This window comes from Lutra lutra, chromosome 8, assembly GCF_902655055.1.
Source record: "Lutra lutra chromosome 8, mLutLut1.2, whole genome shotgun sequence".
In the NCBI taxonomy this organism is placed as follows: Eukaryota; Metazoa; Chordata; class Mammalia; order Carnivora; family Mustelidae; genus Lutra; species Lutra lutra.
The window spans coordinates 55371600-55386300 of NC_062285.1; the positions used below are offsets into that span (position 1 = coordinate 55371600).

Here is a 14701-nt window from a genome sequence, read left to right on the forward strand (position 1 = left end):
ACCTTACCCAAGTGATCAAACTTTGCACCACTAATAGCAGGACGACTGACATTATGTGGTCCTTGATGAGATAAGATAAATACATAGCATTGTCTATTAAGTATTTTTGTCAAAAGTGTTTAATCTTAATCTTATCAACCTTTCGACCTAATTAGCAATGTACAGGAAATATGTAAGGGCTAAAGGAATAAGTTAAATACATCACACTACAAGGAGATAATCAACAAACGTAGAAAGTGGAATAATCTGCAAAACAACTACCCCGGGGGGCACCTGGGTGGCTCAGTCAGTTAAGATCAGCCTTTGGAGGGGGGGGCTGGGTGGCTCAGTGGGTTAAAGCCTCTGCCTTCGGCTCAGGTCATGATCCCAGGGTCCAGGGATAGAGCCCCGAGAGTCGGGTTCTCTGCTCAGCAGGGAGCCTGCTTCCCTTCCTCTCTCTCTCTCTCTCTCTCTCTGCCTGCCTCTCTGCCTATTTGTGATCTCTGTCAAATAAATAAAAATAAAATCTTAAAAAAAAAAAAAAAGATCAGCCTTTGGATCTCAAGGTCCTGGAATCCAGCCCTGCCTGGGGCTCTCTGCTCAGCAGGGAGTCTGCTTCTCCCTCATGCTCTCTCTCTCTCTCAAATAAATAAAATCTTTAAGACTAATAAAATAAAATCTAAAAGTAGCTATATATTTTGGGGACAATTGAGGAAATCCAGTGAACTGAATATTAGCTAATATTAGGGAGTATTGTTAATTTTCTTAAGTGTGAGGGGCACCTGGCTGACTCAGTCAGAAGAGTGTGAGATTCTTGATCTTGGGGTTGGGAGTTTTGAGCCCTACATTATATAGAGATTACTTAAATAAAAATTTTTTTAAAAATGTTTTCTTAGGGCGCCTGGGTGGCTCAGTGGGTTAAGCCTCCACCTTCGGCTCAGGTCATGATCCCAGGGTCCTGGGATCCAGCTTAGTATCAGGCTCTCTGCTCAGCGGGGAGCCTGCTTCCCCCCCTCTCTCTCTGCCTGCCTCTCTGCCTACTTGTGATCTCTGTTAAATAAGTAAACAACAACAACAAAAAAAACTTAAAAAAAAGTTTTCTTAAGTGTGATAATGGGATTATGGTTATGTAGGAAAAATGCTGTTTAGAAGGTGCCTCATGAAATATTTATGGATGACAGGTCATGATGTATGCAAGAGACTCTCAAATGGGTCACATAGGTATATTGAAGTAAGTGGGAGAAAACAATTGTTTAGTGTGGGTAGTAGGTGTATGGGTAATCATCGTATTCTTTAAACTTTTAAAAAATTATTTTTATAATAAAAATTGGAAACAATATGTGGAATGGAACAAGATTGGCAAAATGTTGATAATTACTGAGATTAGGTGATGGGAATACAGGAGTTCATTAAACTACTTTCTCCTGTGTTATGTCTGTAAATTTCCAAATTTTAGCTTTTTGTAAAAATTTAAAAACAGCAACAACAACAACAACCACCACCAACAACAAAAAACCCAGAAGAGCTCTGGCAGGGAATAAGACAAAATAAGGAGAAGGAAATTAAGAGAAAGCAAATACAGGGTTATTACTGAACCTTGTTCAATTCCTTTAGGTGTCAGTTCTGGCCTTAATATCAGTTAAGTTTTATTGGGTAACTCCAGTTCACTGGAGTCATCTGAAGCGGAACAGCTTCCCAAAGTGAAAAATACAGCTTGGGGATTCCAGTTCCCCTGGGTGGGAGTGAGGGGTGTATTAGAAACAATGTGAGATAGAAATAAAAAGAAATCTGTCACTGGCAAAGGCAAGGGGCAGACCAAATGCTGAAAGAGAGGAAAGGAAATAAGAAAATAGTAGGGGGGGTGGGGAGGAAGAAAGAATGTTGCAACACCAACATTAAAAAAAAATTTTTTTCTGGGGCACCTGGGTGGCTCAGTGGGTTAAAGCCTCTGGCTTTGGCTCAGGTAATGATCTCAGGGTCCTGGGATGGAGCCCCACATCGGGCTCTCTGCTCAGCAGGAAGCCTGCTTTCCCCCTGTCTCTGCCTGCCTCTCTGCCTGCTTGTGATCTCTCTGTGTCAAATAAATAAATAAAAATCTTAAAAAAATTTTTTTTCTTTTAAGATTTTATTTATGGGTGCCTCAGTGGCTCAGTTGGTCAAGCCGCTGCCTTTGGCTCAGGTCGTGATCCCAGGGTCCTAGGATCGAGTCCCGCATGGGGCTCCTTGCTTGGCGAGGAGCCTGCTTCTTCTCTCTGCCTCCGCCTGCCACTCTGACTGCTTTTTCTCTCTCTCTGACAAATAAATAAATAAAATATTTTTAAAAATAAATAAATAAAGATTTTATTTATTTATGTGACAGAGAGCACAAACAGGGGGAGTAGCAGGCAGAGGGAGAGGGAGAAGCATGCTCCCTGCTGAGCAGAGAGCCCATTGTGGGGCTCCATACCAGGGGATCATGACCTGGACCAAAGGCAGATGCTTAACCAAGTGAGCCACCCAGGAATCCTCAAAAAGAAAAAAAAAAATTTAAGATTTCATTTATTTATTGGACAGAGAAGGAAAGCTAGAGAGGGAATACAAGCAGGGGTAGTGGGAGAGGGAGAAGCAGGCTTCCCATGGAACAGAGAGCCCAATGCAGGGCCACCCAGCACCTCCAAAAATTTTTTTATTAAGTTTTATTCATTTGAGTAATCTCTACACCCAATATATGGCTCAAACTCACAAACCCTGAGATCAAGAGTTGCATGCTCTTCTGACCGAGCCAGCCAGGTGCCCAGGACACCACCATTTCAAATCAAACTAAGGAGCAGGCTTACTATGAGGCCTATGCAGAAGATCAAATTAACCTCAAGAGGGGCACCTGGGTGGCTCAGTGGGTTAAGCCTCTGCCTTCGGCTCAGGTCATGATCTCAGGGGTCCTGGGATCAAGCCCCACATCGGGCTCTCTGCTCAGCGTGGAGCCTGCTTCCCCCTCTCTCTCTTCCTACCTGTGATCTCTCTCTGTCAAATAAATTAAAAAAAAAAAAATTAACCTCAAGATTTTGCACGTGGTGGGTTCCTGGGTGGTCCAGTCGATTAAATGTTTGCCTTCGGCACAGGTCATGATCCTGAGGTTCTGGGATTGAGCCCAGAGTCAGGTTCCCTGCTCCACCGGAGAGTCTGTTGCCCCTCTCCCTCTGGGTCCATCTGTTCCCCCACTCGTGCTCTCTCTCTCTCTCCCTTCCTCTCTCAAACAAATAAATAAAATCTTAAAAATAAATAAATAAATAAATAAATAAATAAATAAAGTCTTAAAAAAAAAAGATTTTGCACTTGGGTTGTTTAGACTCCAAAGACCCTGAGAGCTCAGGTGGAAGTGAGTAGCTATCCAAGAAGTCACCTCTAATGTGGAAGGCAAAACAAATATCAAATAAAAATTGATAAAATAGGGGCACCTGGGTGGCTCAGTTGGTTAAGCATCTGCCTTGGGCTCAGGTCATGATCTCAGGGTCCTGGGATCCAGCCACATATCAGGCTCCCTGCTCAGCCGGGAGCAGGCTTCTCTCCCTCTCCCTCTGCCACTCCTCCTGCTTGTGTTCTCTCTTTCGTTATTTATTTATTTATTTATAATAAAATATAATTTTATGTATATTATATATAATATATATTAAATGTATATATTTATATGAATAATATGTTTATTTATATTATTATATATTATATATTATATATTATTATTTATTTAACGGTATAAATAAATGAATAAAATCGTTAAAAATTTTTTTATAAAATGATGTCATCCTTTACTAACAATAGCATGGCTTTTCCTAGGGCTGGGCAACAGCTGTAATCAGCTTTGAAAGAGAAAGATGAGATGCACTTAATAGCAATACCTGATAATTTTATGAATCAGTAAATTCCTCTCAGAAGGGGAAAAAAGAGAATGAGTTTGCCTAGAGCCATAAAGCAACCTGACATGGGGAGATGATTCCAAAAAGGCAGCAAACTAAAGACTCATCCCATGATTGGCAATCCCCAAAGTTAGAGTGTCATTTTTTAATTTTATTTTTTTTAACGATTTTATTTATCTATTTGACAGGGAGAGAGAGATCACAAGTAGGCAGAGAGGCAGGCAGAGAGAGAGAGGGAAGCAGGTTCCCCACTGAGCAGAGAGTCTGATGTGGGGCTCGATCCCAGGCCCCCAGGATCATGATCTGAGTCGAAGGCAGAGGCTTTAACCTACTAAGCCACTCAGGCGCCCCTCAATTTGTATTTTAGATCTCATGGGTTTCCTATCCTTTTCCATTCTCAAATGTGTGGAAACCTTGCTATACTTTGTTTCCAGTAAGAAGAGAATGGCAAAATCCCAGATTCCCCTCATGGGCACAAGGTGGTGAAGGCATAAGATAAGTACATTTGAGAATGACCATCTTTAATGCTTTATATTGTTGCACAAAATAGGGTGCAAACCCAATGTTCTCAGGAGACAGGCAAGTCATGTAATGGGGAGAAAGAAGGCAACAGGAAGCTGAAAAGATGATAAAACTGGAGAGTACAGGACCCATCAATAAGGAATGACCACTACTCAGGGCCAGAATTTCTGCCTTCAGAATTGTGAACCCACTGTTGATAGTTTCCAGCTTAAAATCTAAATCTTTATTGAAAATGTCTGATGTGGGGCGCCTGGGTGGCTCAGTGGTTAAGTCGCTGCCTTCGGCTCGGGTCATGATCTCAGGGTCCTGGGATCGAGCCCCGCATCGGGCTCTCTGCTCTGCGGGGAGCCTGCTTCCTCCCCTCTCTCTGCCTGCCTCTCTGCCTGCTTGTGATCTCTCTCTCTCTGTCAAATAAATAAATAAAATCTTTAAAAAAAAAAAAAAAGAAAATGTCTGATGTTATGGGCGCCTGGGTGGCTCAGTCCGTGAAGCATCTGCCTTTGGCTCAGGTCATGATCCGAGGGTCCCGGGATCAAGCCCCGCATCAGGCTCCCTGCTCAGTGGGGAGCCTCCTTCCTCCTCTGCCTCTCCCCCTGCTTAAGCTCTCTCTCTCTCTGTCAAATAAATAAATAAAATCTTAAAAAAAAAAAAAATGTCTGGTATTAGAGCACCTGGGTAGTGCAGTTGGTTAAGCATCCGACTCTTTGGTTTCAGCTCAGGTCATGATCTCTGGGTCCTCAGATTGAGCCCTGAGGACCCATACTGAGTGCAGAGTCCTTCTCTCTTCGTCCCTCTCCTTCTTCGTACCCCCCCACCCCGCTTGTGCTCTCTCTCTCTCTAAAAATAAATAAATCTTTAAAAGAGAAAAAGAAAATATTATTTAACACAGTGAGTAGGCCCGCAAAAGGGAAAAAAAATACTCAGCCAGATATAGCTATGGGGATCCAATTTTCAACCTCTAGTTAAGATAAATGTCCAAAAAAGGGGTGCCTGGTGGCTCAATCGTTAAGCATCTGCCTTTGGCTCGGGTCATGATCCCAGAGTCCTGGGATTCAGCCCCACACCGGGATCCCTGCTCCACAGGAAGCCTGTTTCTCCTTCTCCCACTCCCTCTGCTTGTGTTCCCTCTCTCACTGTCTCTCTCTGACAAATAAATAAAAAAAAATTTTTTAAAGATATATGTCCAAAATGTTCACTGCAGTAGTTAAGTATACAGTAAGACTGGAAACAATCTAAAATTCCAACAATAAAAGATTGAATAAGTTGAATGATGTTAAAACAATGTTATATAAACACACGCACAAATGGAATCAACTTCAAAACAGATGGTTAAATGAAGTAATGTTAGGTCCAAAAGAGGGCCTACACTATGCTCCCCTATAAAGTGGGGAATGGGGACAAAAGGAACAATGTAATATAGAAATAAGAGCTGGGGGCTTGACTACACAAAGAATAGCTCTGGAAGTTTACAAAAATGTCTGGTAATCGTTTTTCGCTTTGGGGAGGAAGTTGGGAATCTAAGAAGAGAGGAGAATCTTTTTACTGAATATCCTATTAAAAATGTTACAATCTGGAGCGCCTGAGTGGCTCAATTTGTTAAGTGTCCTACTTGTGATTTCAGTTCAGGAGGTGATGGTCCTGTGTCAGGGTCCATGCTCAGTGGGGAAGTCTGCTTTAAAGAGCCCCTCCCCTCTCTCTACAATAAACAAATAAATCTTTATTTAAAAAATGTTGCAATCTGGGGGCGCCTGGGTGGCTCAGTGGGTTATAGCTTCTGCCTTCAGCTCAGGTCATGATCCCAGGGTCCTGGGATCGAGCCCCACATTGGGCTCTCCGCTCCATGGGGAATCTGCTTCCTCCTCTCTCTGCCAGCCTCTCTGCCTATTTGTGATCTCTGTCTGTCAAATAAACAAACAAAATCTTAAAAAAAAAAAAAAAAGTTGCAATCTGGGACACCTGGCCAGCTCTGTTGGTGGAGCATGCAACTCTTGATCTCTGGGCTGTGAGTTCAGCCCACAGTGGCCATAAAGCTCACTTTATTTTATTTATTTATTTATTTATTTTTTTAAAGCTCACTTTAAAAAAATTAAATTTTTTAGAAGATTTTTAGTTCATTTATTAAGTAATCTCTACACCCAATGTGGGGCTTAACTCACAACCCTGAGATCAAGAGTTGCACATTCTACCAACTGCGGCAGCCAGGCACCCCTTTTTTAAAATTTTTATTTTTTTTAAAGATTTTATTTATTTATTTGACAGAGAGAGACACAGGGAGAGAGGGAACAGAAGCAGGGGGAGTGGGAGAGGGAGAAACAGGCTTCTGGCTGAGTAGGGAGCCGGAGGCAGGGCTTGATTCCAGGACCCCGAGATCATGACCTGAGCCGAAGGCAGACGATTCGATTAACTGAGCCACCCAGGCGCCCCCAGGCACCCCTTTATTTTTTTTTTTAAATTTTAAAAATAGATTTTATCTTTTTTTCCCCTAAGATTCCATTTATTTATTTGATGGAGAGAAAGACTGAGAATGAGCAGGGGGAGCAGCAGGCAAAGGAAGAGGGAGAAGCAGACTCTGCTGGGCAGGGAGCCCAATGCAGGACTCGATACCAGGACCCAAGGACCATGACCCGAGCCGAAGGCAGACGCTTAACCGACTGAGGCACCCAGGTGCCCCTCAGATACCCCTTTAAACAATTTTTTAAAAAAATATTACAGGATGCCTGGCTGGCTCAGTCAGAAGAGCACAGGACTCTTCATCTTAGGGTTGTAAATTCAAGCCCTACATTGGGTGTAGACATTACTTAAATAAAACTTTAAAAAGTTACAATCTTCTCCCAAAGTAAATGTATTACTTTTAGCTCTTAAAAAGTTGGGCACCTGGGTGGCTCAGTGGGTTAAGCCTGTGCCTTTGGCTGGGGTCATGATTCCAGGGTCTTGGGATCCAGCCCATTGTCAGGCTCCCTGCTCAGCCGGGGGAGCCTACTTCTCCCTCTCCCTCTGCCCCTCTCCCCTACCCCTCTCTTGCTCACTCTCTGTCAAATAAACCAATAAAAAGGGGTACCTGGGTGGCTCAGCAGGCTAAGCCTCTGCCTTCAGCTCAGGTCCTGGTCTCTGGGCCCTGGGATCAAGCCCCACATTGGACTCTCTGCTCAATGGGGAGCCTGCTTCCCCCTCTTTCTCTGCCTGCCTACTTATGATCTCTCTGTCAAATAAATAAATAAATAAAATCTTAAAAAAATATAAAAATAAAAACATATTCAGAGCACAGGGAAAACAGGGGAGTCCTTCTCCCATTAAAAAAATAAATCAATAGGGGCACCTGGGTGGCTCAGTGGGTTAAAGCCTCTGCCTTTGGCTCAGGTCATGATTCCAGGGTCCTGGGATCGAGCCCCCCATCGGGTTCTCTGCTCAGCGGGGACCTGCTTCCTCCTCTCTCTCTGCCTGCCTCTCTGCCTACTTGTGATCTCTGTCTGTCAAATAAATAAATAAATAAATAACCTTTTAAAATAAATAAATAAATAAATAATCTTTTTTAAAAAATAAACAGGGATATGCGGGTGGCTCAGTCATTAAGCATCTGCCTTCAGCTCAGGTCACGATCCCAGGGTCCCAGGATTGAGCCCCGCATCGGACTCCCTGCTCCGTGGGGAGCATCCTCCTCCCTCTCCCACTCGCCCTGCTTGTGTTCCCTGTCTCGCTGTGTCTCTGTCAGGTAACTAAATAAAATCTTGGATAAATAAATAAATGAACTAATAAAATCTAGAAAGACCTCAAGCATTTATTTGGTATAACTCACCTCAGGGGAAGGTCATAGATGCAATATAGCCAACGAAAAATGCTCCTTCCTTGTTCTTTACGCCCCAAACCCCTGTGGGTTTCACCTCAGAAACATCTCTCAAACCCACTCCTTCCTCTAGCCCATCTCCCCGACTTCAGCCTCATTTTCTGCTTTCAGGCTCCTGCATGGTAACTTGGGTTCAAAAACTCCTGAAGTTTCATCCTACCCCTTTTCCCAACTCTTTGCCTCAGCAAAACCACTGTTTCTGCCTGCAGTCCATTGGGTTAAGAGCACAGAATCAGGAGCCAGACAGCCTGAGTCTAAATCCTTACTGAACCACTTCCTGCTTCAGTTTCCCTTACCTCTACAATTGGAATGATAGTACCTACCTTATAGGGTTGCTCTGAAGATTATAGAAGCTGTAAATGTAAAGCACCCTGAGCCCAGCACAAAATAAATGCTCAATGTTGGCTGAAATTATTTACCAACTGGGCAACTCCTGCGTATCCTGAGGCACAGCCCAGACCTAGCTCATTTTCCCAGTGGCACCATCATCCCTTCCTTGGTTCCCCCACTGCTGGATCCATGTCTTTATTGTGGTCCTTTTTACAGATTCATAATAATCTGTTTATGTGTCCTGTCTGCTTCACTAGATCTTGCGGGTCACGAACAGTGGGGATGGTGTTACTCATCTTTGTAGGCTCAGCACCCAGAATACAGGATTTCCTCAATAAACAATTTCCTAGAAAACCAATCCAGCCCCACTGGGAGGCCCATGATTCCCAAACACGCAATGGAACTTTATGACCCTGTAACCAAGCATACATGCCTCTCCTGGCTCCTCTCCCCCTTCTACTTGGTAAATCCATTCTTTCTTTCTTTTTTTTTTTTTTTTTTTTGTTCTCCTTATACTTTTCATGCTCCAGGGCCAAGAGGTAGTTGAAATGTCACTTTTCTTTTTTTTTTTTTTTTTTTTAAAGATTTTATTCATTTCATTTGACAGACAGAGATCACAAGTAGGCAGAGAGGCAGGCAGAGAGAGAGAGGAGGAAGCAGGCTCCCTGCCGAGCAGAGAGCCCGATGCGGGGCTCGATCCCAGGACTCTGGGATCATGACCTGAGCTGAAAGCAGAGGCTTTAACCCACTGAGCCACCCAGGCACCCCGAAACGTCACTTTTCCTGTGAAGTCATCTTTGACCCCTCCTACCCTGCCCACTTAGTTCTAGGTTTCTATCCCTCTGGCATTTTACAGCCTCTATCTTTATTAAGTAGTTTTCTTGAATATCTTTTTCCTCTCCTCAGCAGATCGCTGAAAACCTGATGTGCGACACCATGCATGGCCTAGAGTGAATCAGGGGCCATCAATTCTAGCTGTGTTATCATAGTCACCCACCTGTTTGTTTTTTTTTTTTAAGATTTTATTTATTTATTTGACACAGAGAGAGAGATCACAAGTAGGCAGAGAAGCAGACAGAGGGGGAGGGGGAAGCAGGCTCCCTGCTGAGCAGAGAGCCCAATGTGGGGCTCGATCCCAGGACCCTGAGACCATGACCCAAGCCAAAGGCAGAGGCTTAACCCACTGAGCCACCCAGGTGTCCTGACCCACCAATTTTCTTAAAAATACTAATTTGTGGGGGTGCCTAAGTGGCTCAGATAGTTAAGCATCCAACTCTTGATCTCAGCTCAGGTCTTGATCTCAGGGTGGCAAGTTCAAGTTCCACATTGGGCTCCACACTGGGCATAGAGCCCACTTTAAAAGAAACAAAAACAAAAACTGATTTGTAGAGCCCCATCCTTAAGAGTCTCATTCAATAATTAAAAAAAAAATTTTTTTTAAAGATTTATTTATCTATTTGAGAGACAGAGAGTGAGCAAGAGAAAGAGCAGAGGAAGGAGGCAGAGGGAGAGAATATCCAAGCAAACTATCGCTGATCAAGGGACTCAGTCTCGTGAGCCATGAGATCAGGATCTGAACCAAATCAAGACTTGGATGCTAAACTGACTGAGCCTCCCAGGCACCCCTCATTCAATAGATTTAAGGCAAAACTCTAAATTATTCTCACCCTGAGGGGCACCTGGGTGGCTCAGTTGGTTAAGAATCTGCCTTTGGCTTAGGTCATGATCCCAGGGTTCTGGGATCAAGCCCTCCGTCGGGCTCCCTGCTCAGCAGAGAGCCTGCTTATCCCTCTCCTTCTGCCTGCCACTCTGCCTACTTGTGCTCTCTATCTCTCTATCAAATAAACAAATAAAATCTTTTAAAAAATTTAAATTATTCTTATCATGAAACTAATAACACACAGTATGTTAAATAATTTGAATTTAAAAAATTACTCTGAATTATTACTCTGATTACAGTCTAAATTATTACTCTGATTATACTCTAAATTACTACTCTGATAGCTAATGGGCAGCCAGGGTTAAGAACCTCTGTAGTAGATATGAAAACTTAAGCTAAAGACCTGTACCCTCATTGACCGGATCACAGTAAAGATCCATTCCAGTAGTCTGAACAAATTCTGAAGGTTCCTCCCACTTAAGAAACATAGGGACATATGGTGTCTTCCTCACTGACACTCTGGTTTACTATAAAACGGATACACTTTGGAGGGCAGCAAAAGTAGTACAGTGTGCTGGGCCCAACCAAGGTAATGGCACGGGTGAACAGAGACCAGGAAAAAAAAAAGCTTTCTTTGGACTGAGAGGTGGAGAATGAGAAGGACCTAAGCCAGCCTACTAAGCTAAGGAGTGAGATTCCAATGGTAAGCAGAGCTTATCTACCAAATGGACTCCACCTCCTGGCAGCCTTACAGTTCATACCACCAATAAAGGCTGCTGGGAAATCTATGTGCCATTACATCACCAAAGTGTGCCAGACACATTACAAAAATGGCACAGTTTCTTTTTTTCCATAATTAAATTTCCACAACACCTCCCAACTGCAAGTATTACAAAAGAAAGCTTAAAAAAAATCACATTTTACAGATCTTAAACTCATCTGCAGCATTTAGCTTCAAGGTCTCACCATCCTCAAAAAACAGTTCTCCTGCTAAACTCGTCAGCTAAAAGTTCTATCCAAGTAGTGAGAAGATGGTCTTTGCTGGCCCATAGTAATCCTTTTCCCATTTTCCCTAGCTAGTTAGGGCTGAACAGCAGAGTAAGGCTCAGATTGGGGGATGAGGAAGAAGGGGCACAAGGGCTAATTTTCCCCAGTACAAGATGGCATCTGAAGCTTGATGGGAGAGCAGAACTGGAGAGGCTTGAGGGAAGGGTCCAGGCCCTGTATTCAGTCAGAGTCACTGCTGGAAGAGGAGGAGGAGGAGGAGGAATGCTGTAACGGGAAAGGGGAAAGGAGACAGCCATCAGATCCAACGACCTTTGATCACTCCATGGGACGTTCTCTGGTGCTCTACCCCTCCACCCAAGCACTCCTGCTTCCTAAGATCAGGTGTCTTGAAACAGACTGTCCCTTACACAGCAAAAGCAAACATATCCCTTAGCAGTGAACATACAGGAATGGATTACACCCTCCTAAATCGGTGCACAGAACTTAATACTGCATTGGGAGCATGTTTCCAACTTTCTTTACCCAAGCCGGTGCCTAGGCAAGAAGTACATTAACAAGTACTAGTATAGTATAGTGCTAGGAGACAGCTGCTACCTTGCAAATGCTTACTGACTGGATGCATGGAAAGTTCATGTAGCTATGGGTCTAAGACAAGTGAGTAGAACCAGCATCTGGGTGCCCACTAGCTCTACTTCTTCCTAAGCCCCAAATGGGAGACAGTGAGGAAGGTGGGAGAAAAAGTGGGGAGACTACTAGCCAAGGTTCTTTACATGCACACTCCCATCAACAGTCAACAAAAACATTTTTCAGTCTCTCCAGAGTAATTTCACTCCCCATTCAACCTCATCTTTCCTTCTCCTCAAACTTCTACCAAAGATCCAGAACCAGGAAGTAATGCCCAAAGCCCTAAAGCAAATAAACACTAGGCAGTAAAATGTAAATCAAGGCCTCCTCAAGATCCAGGCTGGTTCTGTCCTTTCAGAGTTGTCCTGAGAGCTACTTGTTAATTAACACTCTTGTAGAATGAAGAGACTCGCCTTGCCTTGGGTGGACACTAAGAGTGTCACTGGGTGGTAGGAAACAAAGGTCCTGTAATTAACACAAAACCTTGAGAACACTGAAGGTGGGTGTGTCTAACTAGCTAAAACAAGCATCTGGGGGATGGGAGTGGAGCAAAAGTTTGGGGAGAGCGTAAGACAGACAGGAAAGGCTTTTGATTCTGATATCTATTCCAAGGCTCAGCATAGCCCCTCCTTGATAGAAGGCCCAATTAGCCTAATATTTCAAGGTTATCAGATTCTTACCAGTAGAATCTTTACCAAGAAGAACCATCTACCAGAGCAACACAATGGCTGCTCTATGTCCTCAGACTGCCAATCCCCCTTGCCCACTCCCGCTAGCCTAGTCCCTCGGTAGGGGCACCTCTTCCAAGCCAGGCTCTGGAGGCACTAACCTTGCCATGCTTGTGGTGTTTGTGCATCTTTTTATGAGCTTTCTTCATTTTCTTCCGCATCTTCTTGTCCATCACCATTCCTGGTCCCACCATGCCGGGTGCCACGGGATTCACAAGAGGCATGCCAGGAGCAGGTGGCGGGTAGGGAGGTGGGTAGGGACCTAGGGGTTGGCATCCTGGATACCCTGGCTGAGGCACAGGATTAAGGGGCCCACCTGGAGGGAAAGCTGGATTCCCCTGGGGAACTCCTGGGGGAGTTGGAAAGGGGCCTGGAGGATAGGCAGGATTGACAGGTGGTGGTGGATGGACAGGATTGGAACCTTCAGGGTACCCCACGTTAGGGGGATATGGATTTGGTCCTGGCTGCCCTGGTGAAGAAGCAAAGAATAACTTGATATTAGAACAGCTCAGAGCCTCTGACAACAAACAAGGACAAAAAAAGAAGGGGATCCGGCATCTCACTCAATACTTGAAGGGAAATGCAAAGGTGAGGAAGGAAAATGAGGCGGAGGGGAGTCAAACCTGCAGAGCAGAGGAAAGGTAAGGGCTCTGGCAGGGCTGGGGAGAAAGGGAGGCAGTGAAATCTAAGGAAAGAGGACAGCATTGGTCCCCTGTGGTTTGACTGCTTCAGCAGGTGAGAGACGGGGAGGAAAAACGGACAGAAACTTCCTATTGTGGGGCTCAACTGAAAAGGGGTTGCGGAGGGAAAAGAGATCACCCAAACACCTACCGGCATTGGGATTCCACATCTCCAGGTGCTTCCTCCAGCCTGTGGAGAAAGAAAGGAAGGCAAAAAGCTGATGGCACACAGGTGGGCAGGGAATTTAAAAACCGAGCCCCAAACCAGCGCCTCTCGGAGAGACTCGGAGAACTACCACGACCTCCACATAAATGTTTTTCCCCACCCATTCCTTTGCCCTCAGTACCTATTTCGCGCCCCCGCCCCCACCTTCCTAACTACAGGGATCTAGCTCCCAGGGCCCCTCCACCTTATACTACCTCTGGCCGCAGCTGGAGGTCTCTAACTCCTCTGGAGAAGGGCAGAGTTCGCGAATCTCACTGTCCTCATCCCTCACCTCCCTTTCCGTGACTAAGTCCGGAAGACTTTCACCACCCGCAAGCTACGGAAGGATCTTAAACAATTTCACAGCCCGCACCCCGGGAGTGGGGGAGGGAGACAGGACCCTCACCGCAGGCTAGAAGGACCCGCCTCTCGGCGAAACGGAGAAGGCGTTCAGGGCAGATTCTCAACCGCTTCCTTATGTAGACACACCTCCTTCCACCTTCAAAACGCCAAATGGAGATCCCGCGTCCTAGTTGGAAACGGACCCCTGACCTAGGGTCGAGGAAAGGAGGAAATTGGGGAAACCAGATGCCCCGTCACCTTTACACCACAGCCTGGGCTTGACTCATCCTCTGTTCTCACTTCCTGGTCACCCCCCCCCCCCCGCCCCGCTCAACTAGGCTTCAACACCCGCCTCTGCTACCGCCTAGTTGGCCATCGTTTGGTCTTTCGGCATAGTGATTGGAGAATTTCTTCGTCAATCACTCTAGTCCCAGCTAGGCTGGAGAACAACGGTTACAATAGGGGCGGAGCGGAGCTTTGCGGGAGACTAGGAGGGTGCAGCGGAGTGGGCGGGCCGGAAATCCCTGGGGGCGGGGCCAAGAGCGATCTAGGAGAGGGCGGAGCCAGGTTCTGGGCAAAATCCTTTGGGAGGACCAGGAAGCTCAGCTTGTGCTTTCTTTTTTTTTTTTAAAGATTTTATTTATTTGACAGACAGAGACCACAAGGAGGCAGAGAGGCAGGCAGAGAGAGAGGAGGAAGCAGGCTCCTTGCCGAGCAGAGAGCCCGATGTGGGGCTCGATCCCAGGACCTGGAGATCATGACCTGAGCCGAAGGCAGTGGCTTAACCCACTAAGCCACCCAGGCGCCCCTCAGCTTGTGCTTTCTGAGCTGCTCCTCGCTTGGTAGGTGCGATACCTTGTGAAGTGAAAAACTCACCGTGGTTAGTCTTGCA

At 45.3% G+C, this 14701-nt stretch overlaps 1 protein-coding gene across 2 annotated transcripts; it reads right to left on the reverse strand.

The window, feature by feature from the left end:
- Positions 1-10837: 10837 nt before the first annotated feature.
- On the reverse strand, positions 10838-14121 carry PRR13 (proline rich 13). 2 transcript variants are annotated; one of them, XM_047742956.1, is made up of 4 exons: positions 13874-14121; positions 13414-13452; positions 12684-13051; positions 10838-11494 (listed from the first exon to the last, which is right to left on the reverse strand). In XM_047742956.1, the coding sequence occupies exons 2-4, from the start codon at positions 13430-13432 to the stop codon at positions 11450-11452; spliced, it is 432 nt and encodes a 143-aa protein (XP_047598912.1). In that variant the 5' UTR covers positions 13433-13452; positions 13874-14121; the 3' UTR covers positions 10838-11449. The 2 variants fall into 2 exon arrangements, with proteins under 2 accessions (XP_047598912.1, XP_047598913.1); XM_047742957.1 differs by lacking the exon at positions 13874-14121 and adding an exon at positions 13683-13853.
- Positions 14122-14701: the final 580 nt, after the last annotated feature.

Coding starts and splice junctions, on each gene's coding strand:
- PRR13 (XM_047742956.1), bottom strand. Junction 11,495..12,683: donor AACACCACAAGCATGGCAAG/GTTAGTGCCTCC, acceptor TTCCCGTTACAG/CATTCCTCCTCCTCCTCCTC.